This window comes from Tilletiaria anomala (assembly GCF_000711695.1).
Source record: "Tilletiaria anomala UBC 951 chromosome Unknown K437scaffold_69, whole genome shotgun sequence".
Classification (NCBI taxonomy): Eukaryota; Fungi; Basidiomycota; class Exobasidiomycetes; order Georgefischeriales; family Tilletiariaceae; genus Tilletiaria; species Tilletiaria anomala.
In genome coordinates this window covers 35,124-51,157 of record NW_013546953.1, presented here as the reverse complement: position 1 = coordinate 51,157, position 16,034 = coordinate 35,124, and the positions used below count along the sequence as shown (strand labels likewise).

The 16,034-nt window shown below is 53.6% G+C and overlaps 7 protein-coding genes across 7 annotated transcripts; 4 read left to right on the top strand and 3 right to left on the bottom strand.

Moving 5' to 3' along the window:
- Positions 1-150: 150 nt before the first annotated feature.
- On the bottom strand, positions 151-1,041 carry K437DRAFT_160690 (uncharacterized protein). Its single transcript, XM_013386621.1, has 3 exons — positions 945-1,041; positions 516-854; positions 151-415 (listed from the first exon to the last, which is right to left on the bottom strand). Exons 2-3 carry the CDS (start codon positions 815-817, stop codon positions 325-327), a joined length of 393 nt encoding a protein of 130 aa, XP_013242075.1. The 5' UTR covers positions 818-854; positions 945-1,041; the 3' UTR covers positions 151-324.
- K437DRAFT_257845 (uncharacterized protein) lies at positions 731-1,840 on the top strand. Its single transcript, XM_013386620.1, has one exon. The coding sequence runs from the start codon at positions 1,176-1,178 to the stop codon at positions 1,644-1,646; it is 471 nt and encodes a 156-aa protein (XP_013242074.1). The 5' UTR covers positions 731-1,175; the 3' UTR covers positions 1,647-1,840.
- A 1,395-nt stretch (positions 1,841-3,235) lies between these two features.
- On the bottom strand, positions 3,236-3,908 carry K437DRAFT_237726 (uncharacterized protein). The gene is made up of 3 exons (XM_013386619.1): positions 3,745-3,908; positions 3,570-3,660; positions 3,236-3,466 (listed from the first exon to the last, which is right to left on the bottom strand). The coding sequence occupies exons 1-3, from the start codon at positions 3,836-3,838 to the stop codon at positions 3,391-3,393; spliced, it is 261 nt and encodes an 86-aa protein (XP_013242073.1). The 5' UTR covers positions 3,839-3,908; the 3' UTR covers positions 3,236-3,390.
- Positions 3,909-4,732: 824 nt separating this feature from the next.
- Positions 4,733-6,840, top strand: K437DRAFT_226147 (DEAD-domain-containing protein; the record flags this gene model as incomplete). Its single annotated transcript, XM_013386618.1, has 3 exons — positions 4,733-5,198; positions 5,244-6,613; positions 6,691-6,840. The coding sequence occupies 3 exons, from the start codon at positions 4,733-4,735 to the stop codon at positions 6,838-6,840; spliced, it is 1,986 nt and encodes a 661-aa protein (XP_013242072.1).
- A 1,471-nt stretch (positions 6,841-8,311) lies between these two features.
- K437DRAFT_269376 (uncharacterized protein) lies at positions 8,312-9,985 on the top strand (the record flags this gene model as incomplete). Its single annotated transcript, XM_013386617.1, has 3 exons — positions 8,312-8,535; positions 8,603-8,698; positions 8,758-9,985. The coding sequence occupies 3 exons, from the start codon at positions 8,312-8,314 to the stop codon at positions 9,983-9,985; spliced, it is 1,548 nt and encodes a 515-aa protein (XP_013242071.1).
- A 988-nt stretch (positions 9,986-10,973) lies between these two features.
- On the top strand, positions 10,974-13,411 carry K437DRAFT_278907 (putative gamma-glutamylcysteine synthetase; the record flags this gene model as incomplete). The annotated part of the gene is made up of 4 exons (XM_013386616.1): positions 10,974-12,428; positions 12,497-12,916; positions 12,998-13,216; positions 13,304-13,411. 4 exons carry the CDS (start codon positions 10,974-10,976, stop codon positions 13,409-13,411), a joined length of 2,202 nt encoding a protein of 733 aa, XP_013242070.1.
- Positions 13,388-15,072, bottom strand: K437DRAFT_257840 (NAD(P)-binding protein). The gene has a single exon (XM_013386615.1). It carries the CDS (start codon positions 14,784-14,786, stop codon positions 13,629-13,631), a length of 1,158 nt encoding a protein of 385 aa, XP_013242069.1. The 5' UTR covers positions 14,787-15,072; the 3' UTR covers positions 13,388-13,628.
- Positions 15,073-16,034: the final 962 nt, after the last annotated feature.

The following is a 16,034-nucleotide window of genomic DNA, read 5'->3' as shown; positions in this document are numbered from 1 at the left end:
CCCAAGCTGGACCATTGAAGCCACACAGAAAGTCTCATTGAAGTAGCTGCTAGACCTCAGGAACTGGCTTGTCTCGAATTGGGGTCAAACACATGCGCAACGACCATGTCTATCAAGAAGATCCAGAGGGCCTGTGCCCAGGGAAACATGGGTATCAACGCGGTATAGCGCCAAAAATAGATTCATGCTGGCTTGAACCGTCGGCTGCCCAAGGTTTCTACAGGCTTGATCAACCTTCATAATGTTGCTAGCGTAGCTGCTCGCAAGCCATGATCAGCCTCCGTTGTATTAACCATGTATCACCCATGTATCAACCAAAAGCGATTAAGGCTGCGCCCTAGTCCCAAACCCAGCGACACCCGTGTCGCAGAGAGCCTTCAAGTCAATGGGTTTATCCTGCGACTCTTCCAGCCATCTGAGATGCGATCTACGTCAGTGACCGTGGAGCCTGAACATGAATAAGCGATGAGGAGAGCAAGTGTCTCGCCTTTGGATTCGGATCAACTTTTCCTCACTCTACGGCAATACCTGGGCAGCCATTGAGTTTGCTTGCTGCTGCAGGGAAGCCAGCGACTCTAACTGTTGCTGCATCACGCAACAGTTTCAAGAGCGCGCTGTCGATGGGCTTTTCGCCCATCAAGGACGGTTTCTTAGACATGGAGCCTCCAATATTCTTCATATTCACTGAAGTCGCCACCTTCCTCAAAGGTGGCTCCTGGTATCTTTTATGACCGTACTGTCCGCGCGTGGGACCATTAGCTGACACATTGGCAAACGAGGAGAACGAAGAGATCCTAAAAAGCGCTTTGACCCGCATTCCCAAAAGATATGGCAGGGTAATGTCTTGCCACAGTCTGAAATACAGGATGATCGTAGTGAGGACGCGGTCGAAGAAAAGCAAAAGCCAGCAGGAAGCCCGGTCAGCAGGTCGCTGCACCGCTTACCAAAGCGACCCGACATAAATCATCCACCGTTGAGAAAGCTCCGTCATTGGTGCCAGGACGGTTGCGTGGAAGCTTGAGTATTTCGTGACTCGATAGATGAGGTTATCCAGCGAAACTGGCTTTCAATGTATTCCACAATCGAAAGCATTCAAGCGGATCAATGACGACCGCCATTGCGATGAGAGCTGATGAGCTTTAAGCAAGTCTCCAGGGCTGATCAACGCCAAGGCGATGCCCATGCTCTTCATTTCACAGGCGATGTGGTCTGCCGTGTCGATTTGGCCGTTGACGGATTCCTATCCGCCCGCCGCAAAAGAGACTCGCATTAATGAGAGCAGACATGATGACATATATATGCCGTCGCTTTTGGTTGTCTTCTCCCCATCGATAGTGGGCGATATTAACGTCTTCCAGACATCCGATCGGGTCAAAATGTCCGAGTGTGTTCTTAAAAGGCTTGAAGACGAATCGCTCGGAGCCGAACGCAGAAATCGGGCTGCGCACGACGTGGGTGTCTTGCTCGCAATCTCTCTTGAAGTCGCACTCTTCGAATGGCTGCGAGGCCACATTTCCTCTGCAGTCGAACTGCTGAACTTCGGAAGGAGGCGGACACGCACCAGTCCTGCGACCTCAGATGGGGCTGCAGCTACTCCAATCGGTTGGATGGTAGAAATGCATTCAAATGCGCCTCCACTCTGGTGAGACGAAAGGCAGAAGAGCGGAGACACAACGCTCGAGCCTCGTATCATTGCGTCATGGACAGCGAGGCTCACCCGTAACGAGAAATCAGAAGGACATGCTCCTTGGTTAAATCCCGCACATTAGGCTACCATGCTATAGGGATACGGGCACCACGGAAAACCGCGCGCGGTGGACCATGCAGCTTCGCAGGCGGAGGTTCTACAATGATAGTGAATTGGATAGTCACCATCTTTCATAGTATTGCAAAAGTGGCCACGATGAAAGGCGGCGATGTGATGGCTCCGGTCTGAGCTGGGCTGCTGCAGAGCTTTAGATCTTTCACGCCATAGGCGATAGGTTCTTAAACCTTTGATATCGGCAGATTGAGAAAGTCTAGACCGTGCTGGTTCGCACAAGGGGTGCTGGCTGCGAACAAGATACTTGTAGCAGAATATTGAAGCTTAACAGCGTAGCGAATGTCACTTCTGAGCGTGACGTCCGCGCGTGGTTGGATCGGATGTGGCTCCGGACGCTGTCTCGAAATTCCTTCCAACGTTCCTTGCCATTTCCTCGCTGAAGATGCTCTTGAAGGACTGGCCGGCGACCAGGTCGCCAAAGGACGTCGCTGTAGGTACATCAATTCCCTGACGATGCGCACGTGTTGCACATTCGTTTTGCCTTGTCGCACCTTACTTGCTTGCGACGGCAGCCATCGCATACACGGAGCAGCGCGTTTGGACTGACGATTGGGGTAAGAGGATTTCTTCAAAGTCCAACTTCGGCAGGGGCGCTGCCTGCGGTTTGTAAGGCGTCACCATTGTCCTGAGCAACAGCGAATCCTGTGGGCACTAGAACGCAGTTCACACATCAGATCCACCTCTTCGAACTGTTCTGAGAGGCGATCATGATAGACTCGTCATAGGTTCGGTGATGGCCAAATATCTGTCCAATGGATCACCGCTGATGTTGACCGAATGTTTCCTGGCTGCAGTGTGCAGAAAGGGAGAAATGAATGGAATATCCAATGCGCCTGCGCGCAGAAGGACAAGGAGGGCGCCAAATAAATAAGACGAGCCCATACTCAGCACACTTCTGTGCTCCTCGTGGTCATTCTTGATCAAGTCGGAGGGTTGTCATCAGATGGCCTCACCGTCGGGTCACCATTTCCCTCTGTGCCTCTGACGTGTTGCTGCGACGGCCATCTGCCCCTGCGGGTAGTGAATGCACCTTCCCTCCAACATGCGATTCCCAAACCACATCAAAGTCGATTGAGCGATAGGGCAGAAACAGCTGGCGTGGAAACAGGACAGTCTAAAACGGTTCCGGCTTGTGGCAAGTGGCGCAGTAACGCAGGTAGGGGAATGAAGGAGAGAATACTCCGACATTTTGGAACACGGAAGCCGGACACGCGCTCATGACCATCTCCAACCAAATAATTGAATTCTTGACAAAGCGTTTTAGCCCAAAGCTCCAAGGATTCAGCTTGAATATCAGGGGAGAACTTTGCTCAAATCCCCGAGCTTCACGAGTGTGATGAGCGAGGCCAAACGATGAGGGAGCGGCACTATCCCCTCCGCGTATTCATTCATGTTCATGACTACCACGGTGTCCCGGCAATATATGGAGCATACACACGATCTAAGGGGAGGTAGGATACAGTGCTAGTGAGAAGGCTGTGGGTTTCCCTAGACACATGACGCTGTTGAGTATATCCTGGGCAGCGACGCGTGTACCGGAGCCGAATGATGCAGAAAGGGATGCAGACTTATGGCGACGCACCCTGGCCCCGTGTGTGTTGGAGATAGTCTCGCCGCACCTTGTCCATCGCCTCTTCGGATGTACTATAGCGCACACAACACAATGATCAGCTCCTAAAGTCGTGGGCGATATTTGTACTCGATTTCGAAGGGGGAAATCCAGCCTGAACCGTACAATGCCACTTACTACTGCCTCAAACACCCTTGCATTGCCTTGTGATCGCCTCTACATGCCCAGGCGACGCTGATCGTTCTTCCCCTCGAGCAATCTGCAAATGCTGGAATTTCGGAATGAAAGGCGAAGGAACATCATTTCAGCGATATATAAGCACGATGGCCGAACACGATGTGCAATGTCTTACCCTTCACAAATTCATCGCATTTCTTGAGGGCGTCCGCCTTGGTCTGCTTAAGCAAAGTCTCCTGCTCCCGATTTGAAAGGGCTTTGGTCGACATTTCAAGGTACTGTCTGCTGTCCACCTTCGCAGCATTGCACTGAGCTTTCTCGTGGGCAGCATTAACACCGAGGAAAGAAATACGTGTTCGAATCGCCTCAGCTTCCAACGGGCTGGCCGTGAAATTTGAATGGGAGCCTGTGCTTTGAAAATGTTGCCAAGAAAATGGTAAAACTCTCGGAGTTACCTTGCTGAATCTGGAGGTTTGAGCGGCTTAAGCCGGTCCCGCGCCAGTTCACCGGAAACAGCTCATTGGTGAAGAAGTTGCAGGTCGACAGTGCAAGATAATGGTAGAAAATGCTTGGACTATTTTTGGTTTTCAAAAAAATCCGTATTGGATAGCCACGCTTTCTTCAATAGTGCTCGTCGTGGGAGCTTGCATTGACAATATGATTCTCTTTCTTTGCTCTTGTTGTGGCGCAGCACGCCGGAAGCGTCAGAAGCAGCACGCTGGTATTCGTGCATTTCTGAGGCAGGCATCAGCACCCATTTCCAAATGTTCTCCATCAAGCGATATGACGCTAGTGGGTTGGCGAACGCCGGCGATCAGGCTGTCGGAGCCTCGGCCCCACAGGTCGCCAGTCGTTTGCGCAAGTTACAGGAGGAGCGAGCGGCGAAACGGATCAAGCTCGATGTTTCAGCTTCATCTGGCGGCGCTGCAACCTCTGAAGGCGAAGCTATCTCTTCTCTGCCGGCAAACTTGAATATCCATCCTTCTCGTCTGCACGCAGCCCCGGCACTGAAAGCGGCGTTAGGCAAGGCGACAGGTGACCACAAGGCGAAAGATAAAACAAAAGCGAAGCAGCGGTACTTGAACAAGAAAAAGGAGCGGCGAAAAGCGAAGCAAAAGGCAAAGAAGCATGTCATACAACCTGGAGAGGGCAAGAAGAAGAAAATGGATAAGGCAAAGGAAGATCAAGAAGACGACGAGCTTGTTGATGACCGGCAACTTGAGGCGCTGGACCGCTCCGTCAAAGCACAAAAAGCAACTGAAAAGGATTTGAAAAGCAATGATACGGAAGGAGAGAAAGAAACTTTGTCGAGCACATATGATGATGGGTCCTCTAGCGAAGCGAACCATGGAGAGACGGACGAAGAGAGCAATCGACAGTTACCAGGGGCAGCGACTCCAGACATTGATCCTCCAATTCTATCAACACAGCCGATACCGACGCCCTCACATGGGCATGAAGAGGCATCGGGCACGGGTGAAGGAAAAAATGGTCCTCCGGCGGCGTTGCAACGGTTCCCCGAGCCGCGATCTCTTGCGTTTTCGAATCCAGCTCTGCTGCGAGTGCAAGGTCTACCACAGGGATTTGCGACTCCCGTTGTTGTTGATCCCACTATGACCGATGATCTACGTCAGCTGCGAACAACCAAGTCAGATGCATTGGAGAGATTTGCAGCCGGCGAGTCGGTCATGTCTGAATCAGGAGGCATCGAGCTGATTGGACACCAGATGCGAAATCGATTAGAACGACTCGGTGTCAACAAATTTTTCGCTGTCCAAGCGTCTGTCATACCAATCATCCTGTCCTCGCCACATTCTCGCAGTCTTTACTCGCCCTTTCGACCTCCTCGAGATGTGTGTATCTCTGCTCCAACCGGCTCGGGAAAGACTTTGGCTTACTGCGTGCCGATCGTCGAGGTTTTGCGTACGCGTCTTCTTCCTCGCGTGCGTGCATTGATCCTCCTTCCCACCCGCGATCTCGTCGCTCAAGTTCGCGAGACGCTCGAGAGCGTAGCAAAGGGCAGCGGGCTCAAAATTGCGAGCGTCACAGGCACGCAGTCCTTTGCTGCAGAGCAGGGTAACCTCATCGATGGAGACGGGGAGAGTCTTGTCGACATCGTCATCGCGACACCTGGCCGTCTGATGGACCATGCCGACGCAACTGCAGGCTTCACCCTGCAGCACTTGCGCTTCCTTGTTCTAGACGAGGCGGATCGACTGCTAGGTCAAAGCTTCAACGAATGGCTCCCTCGTTTAATGGCCATGCTTGATCCTCGGGCAAAACAGCTCCGGAAGGAAGATGGTGACAAACTCCTGAAAGGGTCGACGCGACATTCCCAAGCAGAGATACTCCGCTCTGATGCGGTCAAAGAGAGGGTCCTCCGCAGAGCGCTGGCCCCTGCGTGGCTGCAGGTTGATTCTGAATCGTCTGGCTCTCCTCCCGATCCTGCCGCAATTGCACAGCCGTCCATGCAGAAACTGCTGTTCTCCGCCACGCTGACTCGCGATCCAGCCAAAGTTGCGTCTTTGCGTCTGCGCAACCCGATATATGTCAGCGTTAAATCTTCCAAGGAGGATGCGCAGGACGACACCGAGTACGCCATTCCGGAGACCCTGCAGGAGCACATGCTCGTCGTCTCGACAGAGGACAAGCCGCTTGCACTGTTCCATCTTCTGCACCGCTCGGAAGCGCCTCTCCGTCAAGCACTTTGCTTTGCCAAGTCTGTCGAAGCTGCCAACCGACTTGCTAAGCTGTTAGAGTTCTTCGAAGAGAAACGCGGTGCCGAAGGAGTTATCAAAGCTGCCAACTACAGCAGCGAGCTCTCTGCCGGCGAGCGAGCGCGGGTATTGCAAGCTTTCAGGAATGGGGAGATCGACGTCATGATTTGTTCAGATCTCATCTCTCGTGGTATCGATATTTCCGACGTGCAGCACGTCATCTCATACGACGTGCCTGTCGACATGCGCAAATATGTCCATCGCGTTGGTCGAACCGCCCGTGCCGGTAAGCAAGGCAACGCTTGGAGCCTTGTAGAGGAGCAAGAGGTGAGCGTAAAGCTAGTGCGCGTGACATCAATCGAACAGAGATACTAATAATCGCTCGGCTTCAACTTCTCTCTCAGGCGCGACACTTTAAGGATATGCTCAAGCGCGGAGGCCGAAGCAAGAATGTGCGCAAGGTAAAACTGCAAGGCACGGACCTTCAAGAGCTGCGACCGGCTTACGAGCATGCACTCGAGCAGCTGGCTCATCGTTTCGGCCGGCAGCCTTAATAGCATAGCGTTGGTATAATAGGTTATCTACTGCAATTTCTGCAACAAGCACATTTGCTGTTACAACACTCGAGATTCTATCATGAGAGAATTGCAAAACGTGTGCAGAAATAAGCAAACTTAGGTGCGGGAATTTCGGTTCCATGACCGGATGCGATGGTCGGCGAAGCAGAGGATGAACGGTACGAACGAAATTACAATAAACATACAGCCAAAGATATTCAAAGACCACTGGGTGCCCAAACTTCGATACTGTGCACAGAGGTTGAGATATGTACGGTCAGCTATACTCGGCGCTCGAATGAACTGCAGGTGCACTTGCCATTGGACTAGTGAACATCACAACCCCGCCGGGGATGACAGGGAGTGTAAGGGTGAGCCAAGCCAAAACGCTAGAGGAATCTTTCTCATATACGTCATTGGTGTATTCTGGTATATGAAGCAAGAGTGTCAAGAGTAGTGTTGGTGCATAATCGACTTCATGTCGCAGCAGAATCACGATAAGAGCCGATGAAACACCAAAGGATGCCCTTTCCAAACAGCACACCGACGACAATCGTCGGCTACAGCGATCCGCCCGGAGCTGAAACAGGGTCCACCGTTGCCAGAACAATGGTATCGACACGAGTCACGTCCAAAAACATCATGGATCAGCCTCTCTTCTAGTCGCAGCCGACCGGCCCGGGGCTGGTTACTTTCTCCCCATGTGCAACAGATATCGAGAGATTGTCATGCGCTGCTCCAATTGTTCAGGCTCAACGCCTCGCCTTCCTTCCACGCCACCTCAAATCGACCATTGCTCCACATAGGCTTCGTAGCCTGATCATTTGCGGCAGGGGATTGCGAATACGCTTGACGGTTCAGCTGGCATTCGATTTCAGGTGTATCATGCGAGGCTACCGGTACACTTTCACCATTGGCGTCGACATCAGACAGGGTTGCAAGAGAAGGTGCTCACGTGCGCCGTCGATGAGCGACGCTCCGGTAATTTGCTTTGATTTCGAGCTGTACGCATTTTTATCCGCTATTCTTTGAGGTGCCGAGCATTCGGTGTCCGAGTAAATACACGGGTTTACAGGTAGAATTGAAGGACCATCTTCCCGTCACTTCAATCCTCAAATACAGGGATTCCCTGCCGGACAAACGGCGGGAATTAAGGATGGAAGGCATGTGAAGGCTTTGAATCATTCTGTCTGGCAGATGGTGTTCAGACGACAATTGGCGGCTCCTTTGCTAGTCGGCAAAGGTGCGCATATTCGGTGCAAATAAACTCCTTCACCAAGCCGCAAGCGTGCCCACGCGTTCTACAAAAGGCGTCATGCTAAACAAGAGCCTGATCTCACCACTTCAAGTGAGCCTATCCGAGACCACTTGGTTAACCGGCTGCGTGGAAGGCAGTTGTAGGGTATTTTGTCTACTGCCAAGATCCCTACAGCGCCTGGCTGGGAAGGTCCAGGTCTGGCTCAGCGTAATGCTCCAAAGCAGGCGCCCGCATCAGGGCGGTGCCGCTGCCAAAGCCACCTCGGGGGCACCTGGAACAACTCATGGGTCCGGTTTGAGCGCAGACGGGACACCGTTGCGACCAGCATCACAAGAAGACCTGAAAGAACTCAAGAGACTATGTCAAGTCATCGTGCGCATGTTCTATGAGGACCATGCTGTGATGATTATGGATCAGCTTGCGAAATTCGACGTGTGCGTGCCAGCGATGCGTGTTGCGCGCAACCACTGGCCTCGCTGCTGACGCCAGACTCACTTGCAGTATTGACGCTGTAATGCTTGCGCGGCGTCTTGCCGTTGGAACAAAAGACCTCAAAGCTCAAAGTCAAAAGCTTCTTGAAGACCGATTAATATCCATGTGAGACGGACCACGCGCCTTGAGATCATGACACGGTTCTGATAATGTGTGCTTTGAAGACACTCACGCTACGAACAACCAGAACGAGATCCCAACAAGCCGCCTCTGCCACCAGAATTCAAGCAGCGCATGATCAAGCGCTCATACTACTATCTTGACCTTCCGACATTCTTTTCGGTCGTAAAGTGGCGTGTCTTACAAATCTACAAATCCATCGACTCTCTCACCTCCTCGGTCTCTGCATTGACCAAGCGAGGCTACATTTGCCCGCAGTGTCACAAGACATATGACAGCTTTGACGTTGCGCATCTACTCGATTTCAGCACAAATACTTTGCGCTGCGATGTACCGGGTTGTTTTGCAGAGCTAGAGCTCGACGAGGATAAAGAGACCGCGAAGCGTAAGGAGGATAAGATGCAAGGTTTCAATCAACAATTTGGACGGATCATGGCCGGACTTCGCAAGCTAGAAGGCCTAGCTCTTCCAGAGATGAACGTCGAAGCTTGGCTGGTCATCCACGCATCTGTTGGGCCGACTATGTGGAAGGCGTACGACATCAACGATGACGAGATCCGGGCGTTGGCGACCGAGGTCGCCGCCTTGCGTACCGCTGACTCATCATCTGCAAGCAATATCGCCAATTCTGCTGCGCAGACCGATTCGAACGGTCTAGCTATCTCGCGCGGTGCGACGAACAGCATGACCCGCGGAGGCCTCTCGGTCGACGTATCCGCTGTGCTGGACCCTGCTTCCGAAGCTGCACGTCTCAAGGCGGCTGAAGAAGCGGCGCGCCAGAAGCGCGCGCAGAACGCCTTGCCCGAATGGCACCTCGAGTCGACCGTCAGCGGAGAGGCTACAGCGCTCGGCCTCAAAGAGCAGAGGCGGAGGGCGGCAGAGGCTGGTGTCGATGAAGACGGTGGTGATGCTGATGGACGGAGAGTTGCGCAAATGGTGGAGGCGAATGCAGCCGATGCTACGGCTGAATACTACGCTGCGCTCCGGAGCGGCGCCGGCAGCGATAACGAGGACGAAGATGAGGAAGATGAATTTATTGAGGTGGATCAGCAGCCCGCGGGCGCGCCCCTCGCAGAAGCTTCTGCCGTTACAGTGGGACAGCAGCTCAAGCGGCCTGCTCCATCAGAGGGCGTGCAAGGGGGACCAGATACTCAAAAGAAAGCGAAGCCTGACGAGCAGAATCAGAAAGAACAACCTCCACCGCAAATGTCAGCATCCCCGGCGAATGAGCAAGCGAATGACGAGGAAGAGGAGGAATTCGAAGAGGTGTAGCATTGTGCACCAAGCTGGGTTTTTGCCCATGTTTGAGGGTGCTCTCTGATTGCCCAACCTTGGCATCACGGCGCATAGCCTCCGACGTACTTAGAAAACAGCATGGAACCTCGCGCGTGCAGCTACGTCTGTTTCTTGCCTTCAAGTATCGGCAAGCACGCATGGGAGTCCGAGACCCTAGTCACCGAAGACGAGGGACCGCAAGAGTCAGAGTCATGAACACCGAGGATCCATTGCTCATATCGTAGACTCGTACACTCGTACTTGCGGTGCTGTACATGAGCGGACTTGCATACGCCCCAAAAGGGTACACGTGCGCCAAAGGCGCCTATTGTTGTGAGCATTTGCTTGAGATATCTCAAGTCCGAAAAGGAAGATCAAGGGGAGGTAGCTACAGGGCGAAAGATGAGAGGAACCGAGGAATGAGTCCAGAGCCAGCAAAACGCTTTCGCCGCTAACATCCGGGCGTCTGCCGACGAGAGTCTTATTCCGCCTTTTGGTGGTGGGAGCGAATGATGAATGGTATATCCGATCACACCAGGTTTTTTTTCTTATTGGTCGGCTTATCGATGGGGGCTATCAAGTGGGCAAACGTGTGATGACCAAGGCCTGGGGGCAGCTCTCATGTATCGCCAATCCGTCTCTAGCAGCTTGGTGGCAGCGACCCGGTAGACCAGCTTCTCAGCTACAGTAGAGCGCGATAGGTCGTTCGCCTTGTGCCTCGTGGCGGGGTACGGAACCCGCTGAGACGAATTTGCAGGTAGCGACAACGTCAGACGACGCATCTTAAGTACTCGGCAGCTTCGACGCTCTGTAGCAGAAAACCTTCGCCCAGCCCAGTAGAAGCTTGAGTCTGAGGAGCGATCGGCTGCGTTGAGTCTGCTATTTCAAGTGCCGCGCACCTCCGTTTCCTCTCCCCTGATAGCGCAATAGAGGTCTTCCAGGCTTGTCAGCTGAGGAGAAGGAAGGCTGCTCAAAATCTACCATCATGGGTCTGCTCTCACTTGGCACGCCTCTCAACTGGAGGGACGCAAAGCCGCTGGCAGGGCACATTCGTCACCATGGTATTCTTCAATTCCTCAATCTCTGGCGCGCAATCAAAGACCGACATGGCGACAAACTGCTGTGGGGCGACGAGATCGAGTACATTGTCGTTTCATTGGATGACGAGGGTCGCAATGCAAAGCTCAGTCTACGACAGGCTGAGATCTTGCAAGTGCTCTCCGACAGTCACCGCGAGGCGGCGGAGGGAGTAGGCGAAGGTACTGCTCTGGACATTCCCACCTTCCACCCAGAATATGGTAGATTCATGCTCGAAAGCACGCCTGGCAGCCCGTACGGTGCATCCCCCAAGGAGCTACGACAAGTGGAACAGAACATGCGCGCGCGGCGAAAGATTGCTCGGAAGCATCTCAAGCCGAATGAGCTGCCAATCACCATCACAAGCTTCCCGCGGCTGGGCACCAATGATGTGCCGTTCACAGAACCGCACTATGAACCACATGGGCGAGCGAGCCAGTCGCTCTTCTTGCCGGATGAGGTGATCAATCCGCATGTACGCTTCCCCACTCTCACCGCTAACATCCGAAAACGACGGGGGGAAAAAGTGGCTATCAACATGCCCATCTTCCACGACATTAACACACCTAAGCCATTCATCGACCCGACCATTCCATGGGACCGCGATATCTTCCCAGGTGACAAGGAGGCGAAAGAAGGCGCAGCAAAAGCAGATCACATTTACATGGATGCCATGGGCTTTGGCATGGGCTGCTGCTGCCTGCAAGTCACTTTCCAAGCATGCAGCGTACAAGAAGCGCGTACAGTCTATGACCAGCTCATTCCTGTTGGCCCCCTCATGCTCGCGCTCACGGCCGCAAGCCCAGCGTACAGAGGTTATCTTGCTGATGTCGACTGCAGGTGGGACGTCATTTCTTCTGCCGTCGACGATCGGACAAAGGAAGAACGGGGGCTGGCGCCGCTCAAAGACAGTCGGATGGTCATGCCCAAGAGTCGGTATGACAGCGTGGATTCATACCTGTCGCAGGACCCCGCCAATCGGTCCGAGTACAATGACAACCCTCTACCGATCGACGAGGACATCAAGCGTTTGTTGATGGAGCAAGGAGAAGGCATTGACGAGCTCCTCGCCAACCACTTGGCTCATCTTTTCATCCGCGACCCTCTCGTCATCTTTAGTGAGATGGTTGACCTTAATGATGAGACGAGCATGGATCATTTCGAGAACATTCAGTCCACCAACTGGCAGACGATGCGCTTCAAGCCTCCTCCTCCTGGCGGCCAGATTGGATGGAGGGTCGAATTCAGGAGCATGGAAGTGCAGGTCACCGACTTTGAGAACGCTGCGTTCAGTATCTTTGTTGTTCTCCTCACCCGCGCCATCCTCAGCTTTGGCCTCAACTTCTACATTCCGATTTCAAAGGTGCGTTCGGCCAAACTTCGGTCTGAATGGGGGCACGCTGATGAACCGACCTTTTTCTTCGCCTGCAGGTTGACGAGAACATGAAGCGCGCGCACATTCGCGACGCCGTGCACACGCAAAAGTTCTACTTCCGTAAAGAGGTCTTCCGGCAACGGCGACGGCACGGCAACGTCAACCCTGCGGGAGGATGGGGCATGCGTTCGCGCGCGAGCTCCGGTGCCGCTTCACCGCGCTCCCAGTCTGTCGGCGCTTCCGGCGCGGCGAGCCCGAAGCGCGGGATGTTTGAGTTTGACGGCTCCGCCGAGGCAAACAACGTGCGGCTGAGCGTGCTCGTCAATGGGCACAACAGCGCGCATGCGACGGCAGGCGCTTCCGGGACAGGGACTGGACACAGGTCGGGCAGATCAAGCCGGGCGCCGAGTCCGGAGCTTGGACCGGTGGAGGACGAGTATGATGAATTTACAATGGATGAGCTTATAAATGGCAAGGTACGTGCTCAATCCATTTGTAAGGCCTACCTCTTTTGGCAGCCTGTTCACCTCTGTGCTTTCGTCCTCTCCGGTGATCAGGGTGAACACTTCCCCGGCCTGCTAGGCCTTATCTATAACTACCTCGACTCGCTCAACATCGATGTCGAAACCCGCTGCGAGATGAACCTATACCTTGACCTCGTTGGTGCACGCGCAAATGGCTCGCTGATGACGACTGCTACGTGGATCCGCAAATTTGTGCGCAGTCACCCAGAGTACAAGGGCGACTCAGTTGTCTCTGCTGGTATCAACTATGATGTGCGTGTTCGGCATCACGCCTCAGCTGGCAATGTTGTGCGCGCACAGCATTTACTGATGCTTTGTCACGCTTTTCATTGCCTGCAGATGATCAGACTACTAGACAAGATCGAGCAAGGAGAGGTGGAAGCACCATGCTTCCTACCAAAGTTCTATGCCGCACGCCGGAAAGCAGGCTCGGATGATTTGGTTTGACGTTCCACAAGGACGCAACGCAAAATACATGATGTGATTGGTGTGGGTATCATCATCGCATTTTTCACGTTTCTTGCTTCCAAGCCGTTTGTCACAATACATCGCGAAAATGAGTCGCTCGTCAGGGATAAACGCCAGACGTAAAATGGTTGGTCGCTGCGCTGGTGTCAGGACAAGATCCGTTCTCTGCCGCTTGCCATAGGTGTCAAAAAAGTTCTCAGGCGGCCGGACTGACAGGCTGTGCTGTCTCCTGCGTCGGTGCTGCTGCCTCCTTGGTATCGTTCTGCTTCACTTTCGCTGCCTCTGGGTTGGACAGTCCAAGCTGATGATCGACATCCAGTGCGAACTTTTCCTTGACAAAGTTCTTGCAGAACTGCATGACCTCTTTGCCCAGGTGCCCATCCTTGTCAGCCGCAGCATCACTCATAGGGCTCTCTTTGCCATTGCCGCGGATGTACGCTCCGTTCAGCGCTCGCTGGTCGACCTGCGGCGAGCAAGCTGCAAAGAGCTGCGTCTCGACGGCCTGCTCGGCAGGGATCCAAGTGGGTGATGAGAAGGCGATGTAGATCTTGAACAGGAAGCCGTACTGCTGCAGCGGGCCGTTGAGCAGCCCAGTTCGACTTTGCCCTGGATCGACACATACTACGCTGACACCGTCTTCGTGTGCCTGGTCTCGCAGAAGTCGCGCGAGCTCGCGCGTAAAGACGATGCACGCGAGCTTGGACATGCCATAGCGCTTGAAAGCGCCGAACTTCTGGTCCTCAAAGCCATCATTGACGTCGGCTAGTGTTCGCCAGTTTTGTCGAGGAGCGATCATCTTATGCCCAAGCGATGACATGTTGACGATGCGCACCGTCCTCCTCGCGCCCATTTCTGGCGTGACTGCCGTGTACTCGGGCAGCTTGGATGTCTTAATCATGATCGGCAGCAGCAGCATGACGAGGAAGTAATGAGAAATGAGGTTGGTCCCATTTTGAATCTCGACGCCATCTTTAGTCAGCTCGTGGTCGAGGGCGCAAACGGCGGCATTGTTCATGAGAATGTCGAGGCGCTCTTCTTTGCTGAGGAAATCTTGCGCTGCAGCCTGCACTGTCGACATGTCGGTTAAGTCGCATTGCAAAATGCGCAGGTCAAGCTCTTCGCCTTTGACTGTGACACCTTCCTTGTTCGCCTTGCTTTTGAGGGTATCGAAATTCGCCTGGGCCCGTTCGATCGTTGCGCGCGCCTTCGACTCGCTGCGTGCGGTAAAGTAGACCTTGGCGCCCTTGAGCGCGAGGTTGCGCACGCTGATCTCACCGAGACCATTGGTACCCCCTGTCACGATTGCCACCTTCCCGCTCAGGTCGGGCAAGTCGGTGATGCTGAATTTTCCCATGCTGCGATGCGAGAAGCTCTGCTTATGTGTATTTATGCGGTGGCAATGTGGTAACAGTCGGTTGCGCTCAGAGAACGCTGTTGTTGAGATGGATTGGAGACCCTGTGCCCCAGCAGTTCGGATGAAAGGATCAACGGCGATCCCCACGCAAAGTCGTCCTTGACAAATATGGATCGAAATGTTTCGTGGTCTCTTCCTTTTCAAGCCAGAATAGGTCCTGGTTGCTGCACCTTTGGCGAGCAGTCTTGCTTTCGAAGAAACGAGGAATCAAATGGCCCTCCTTTCGTAATCGACGTGATGATTATAGTGGTGCGATGTCACGATGCTGCAAGTGACGTACTTGCCATTTTCCAAAGGCCGACCCGACTACGATGTGCTGTGTGTCCCGCTTGCAGGCTATGGAACTCGGAACATGGAACTCGGAACAAATGTTCTTTCTATTTTTCTCTTCATTTCCTCATCGCTTGTCAACCGCCCGCAGCTTGTAGCTGACTCGACTCTGGATGTTCTTTCGTTGATACACACCATTGTTGCCTCTACTGGCATGAGCACCTTCCTTCTTTGAAGCGATAAGAGATACGCCTCACCTTCACGCTCAGTGAGCTCTGCCGGATGACCGCTGCACAAGAAGCCTTCTCCCTCTCCAAGGGCTGAATGCTTGGTACATATCTGGTCCTTCCACTCCGGCGAGCAGACTGGGGGGGAAGCTGGCAGCTCGTCATCTCTTTTTTTTCAGTCGCCTGGCTGCGCATCAGGTCCGTGGAAGGGCAGGCGCTTGATCCCAATCAGTTAGCCTCTGCTGGCTCGTCACCAATAGCAGCAACGCAGTAACACTCCAGCTTTCCGGGCGCAGCGTTCTCCTCTCCTCTGTCGTGAGTACATCAAGCAGGATACAGAGCCGACTTGCTTGAGACAAGTGGCTCTCCAGCCAAAGGTCGTCTTTACTCGCCTCGCTCCCATTCTCTCTAGAGAATGGGGTACTGCAGCAAGTGGGAAGGTCCGCGTACTCCTCTTTTACCCTGGCTTTTACACCTCTCACTCTCTTCTTGAGAGTGGGTTGCGTGGCGCTGTTTCCTACTAGACATCACTGCCTGGTCCCAGTCATTCTCGATTCACACTTTGCTGTTCTGAGCACGATGCCCTCGTGCATTGTGCTTGGAGTCAGATGGACTTACTGCAGGAGCAGAACCTTCCTCTCCGCCCTTCTTTCTTCCCCAGGGATGAAAGAGGGGACTTACACTTGCACGG

Bases quoted from the DNA above. Each gene is read 5' to 3' on its own strand.
- K437DRAFT_257840 (XM_013386615.1), bottom strand. From the start codon at position 14,786: ATGGGAAAATTCAGCATCACCGACTTGCCCGACCTGAGCGGGAAGGTG.
- K437DRAFT_257845 (XM_013386620.1), top strand. From the start codon at position 1,176: ATGCCCATGCTCTTCATTTCACAGGCGATGTGGTCTGCCGTGTCGATT.
- K437DRAFT_160690 (XM_013386621.1), bottom strand. From the start codon at position 817: ATGCGGGTCAAAGCGCTTTTTAGGATCTCTTCGTTCTCCTCGTTTGCC. The intron at 416-515 runs GTGAGGAAAAGT...ATCGCATCTCAG, and splicing joins TGCCCAGGTATTGCCGTAGA to ATGGCTGGAAGAGTCGCAGG.
- K437DRAFT_237726 (XM_013386619.1), bottom strand. From the start codon at position 3,838: ATGTCGACCAAAGCCCTTTCAAATCGGGAGCAGGAGACTTTGCTTAAG. The intron at 3,661-3,744 runs GTAAGACATTGC...CCGAAATTCCAG, and splicing joins ATGCGATGAATTTGTGAAGG to CATTTGCAGATTGCTCGAGG. The intron at 3,467-3,569 runs GTAAGTGGCATT...TGTGCGCTATAG, and splicing joins CAAGGGTGTTTGAGGCAGTA to TACATCCGAAGAGGCGATGG.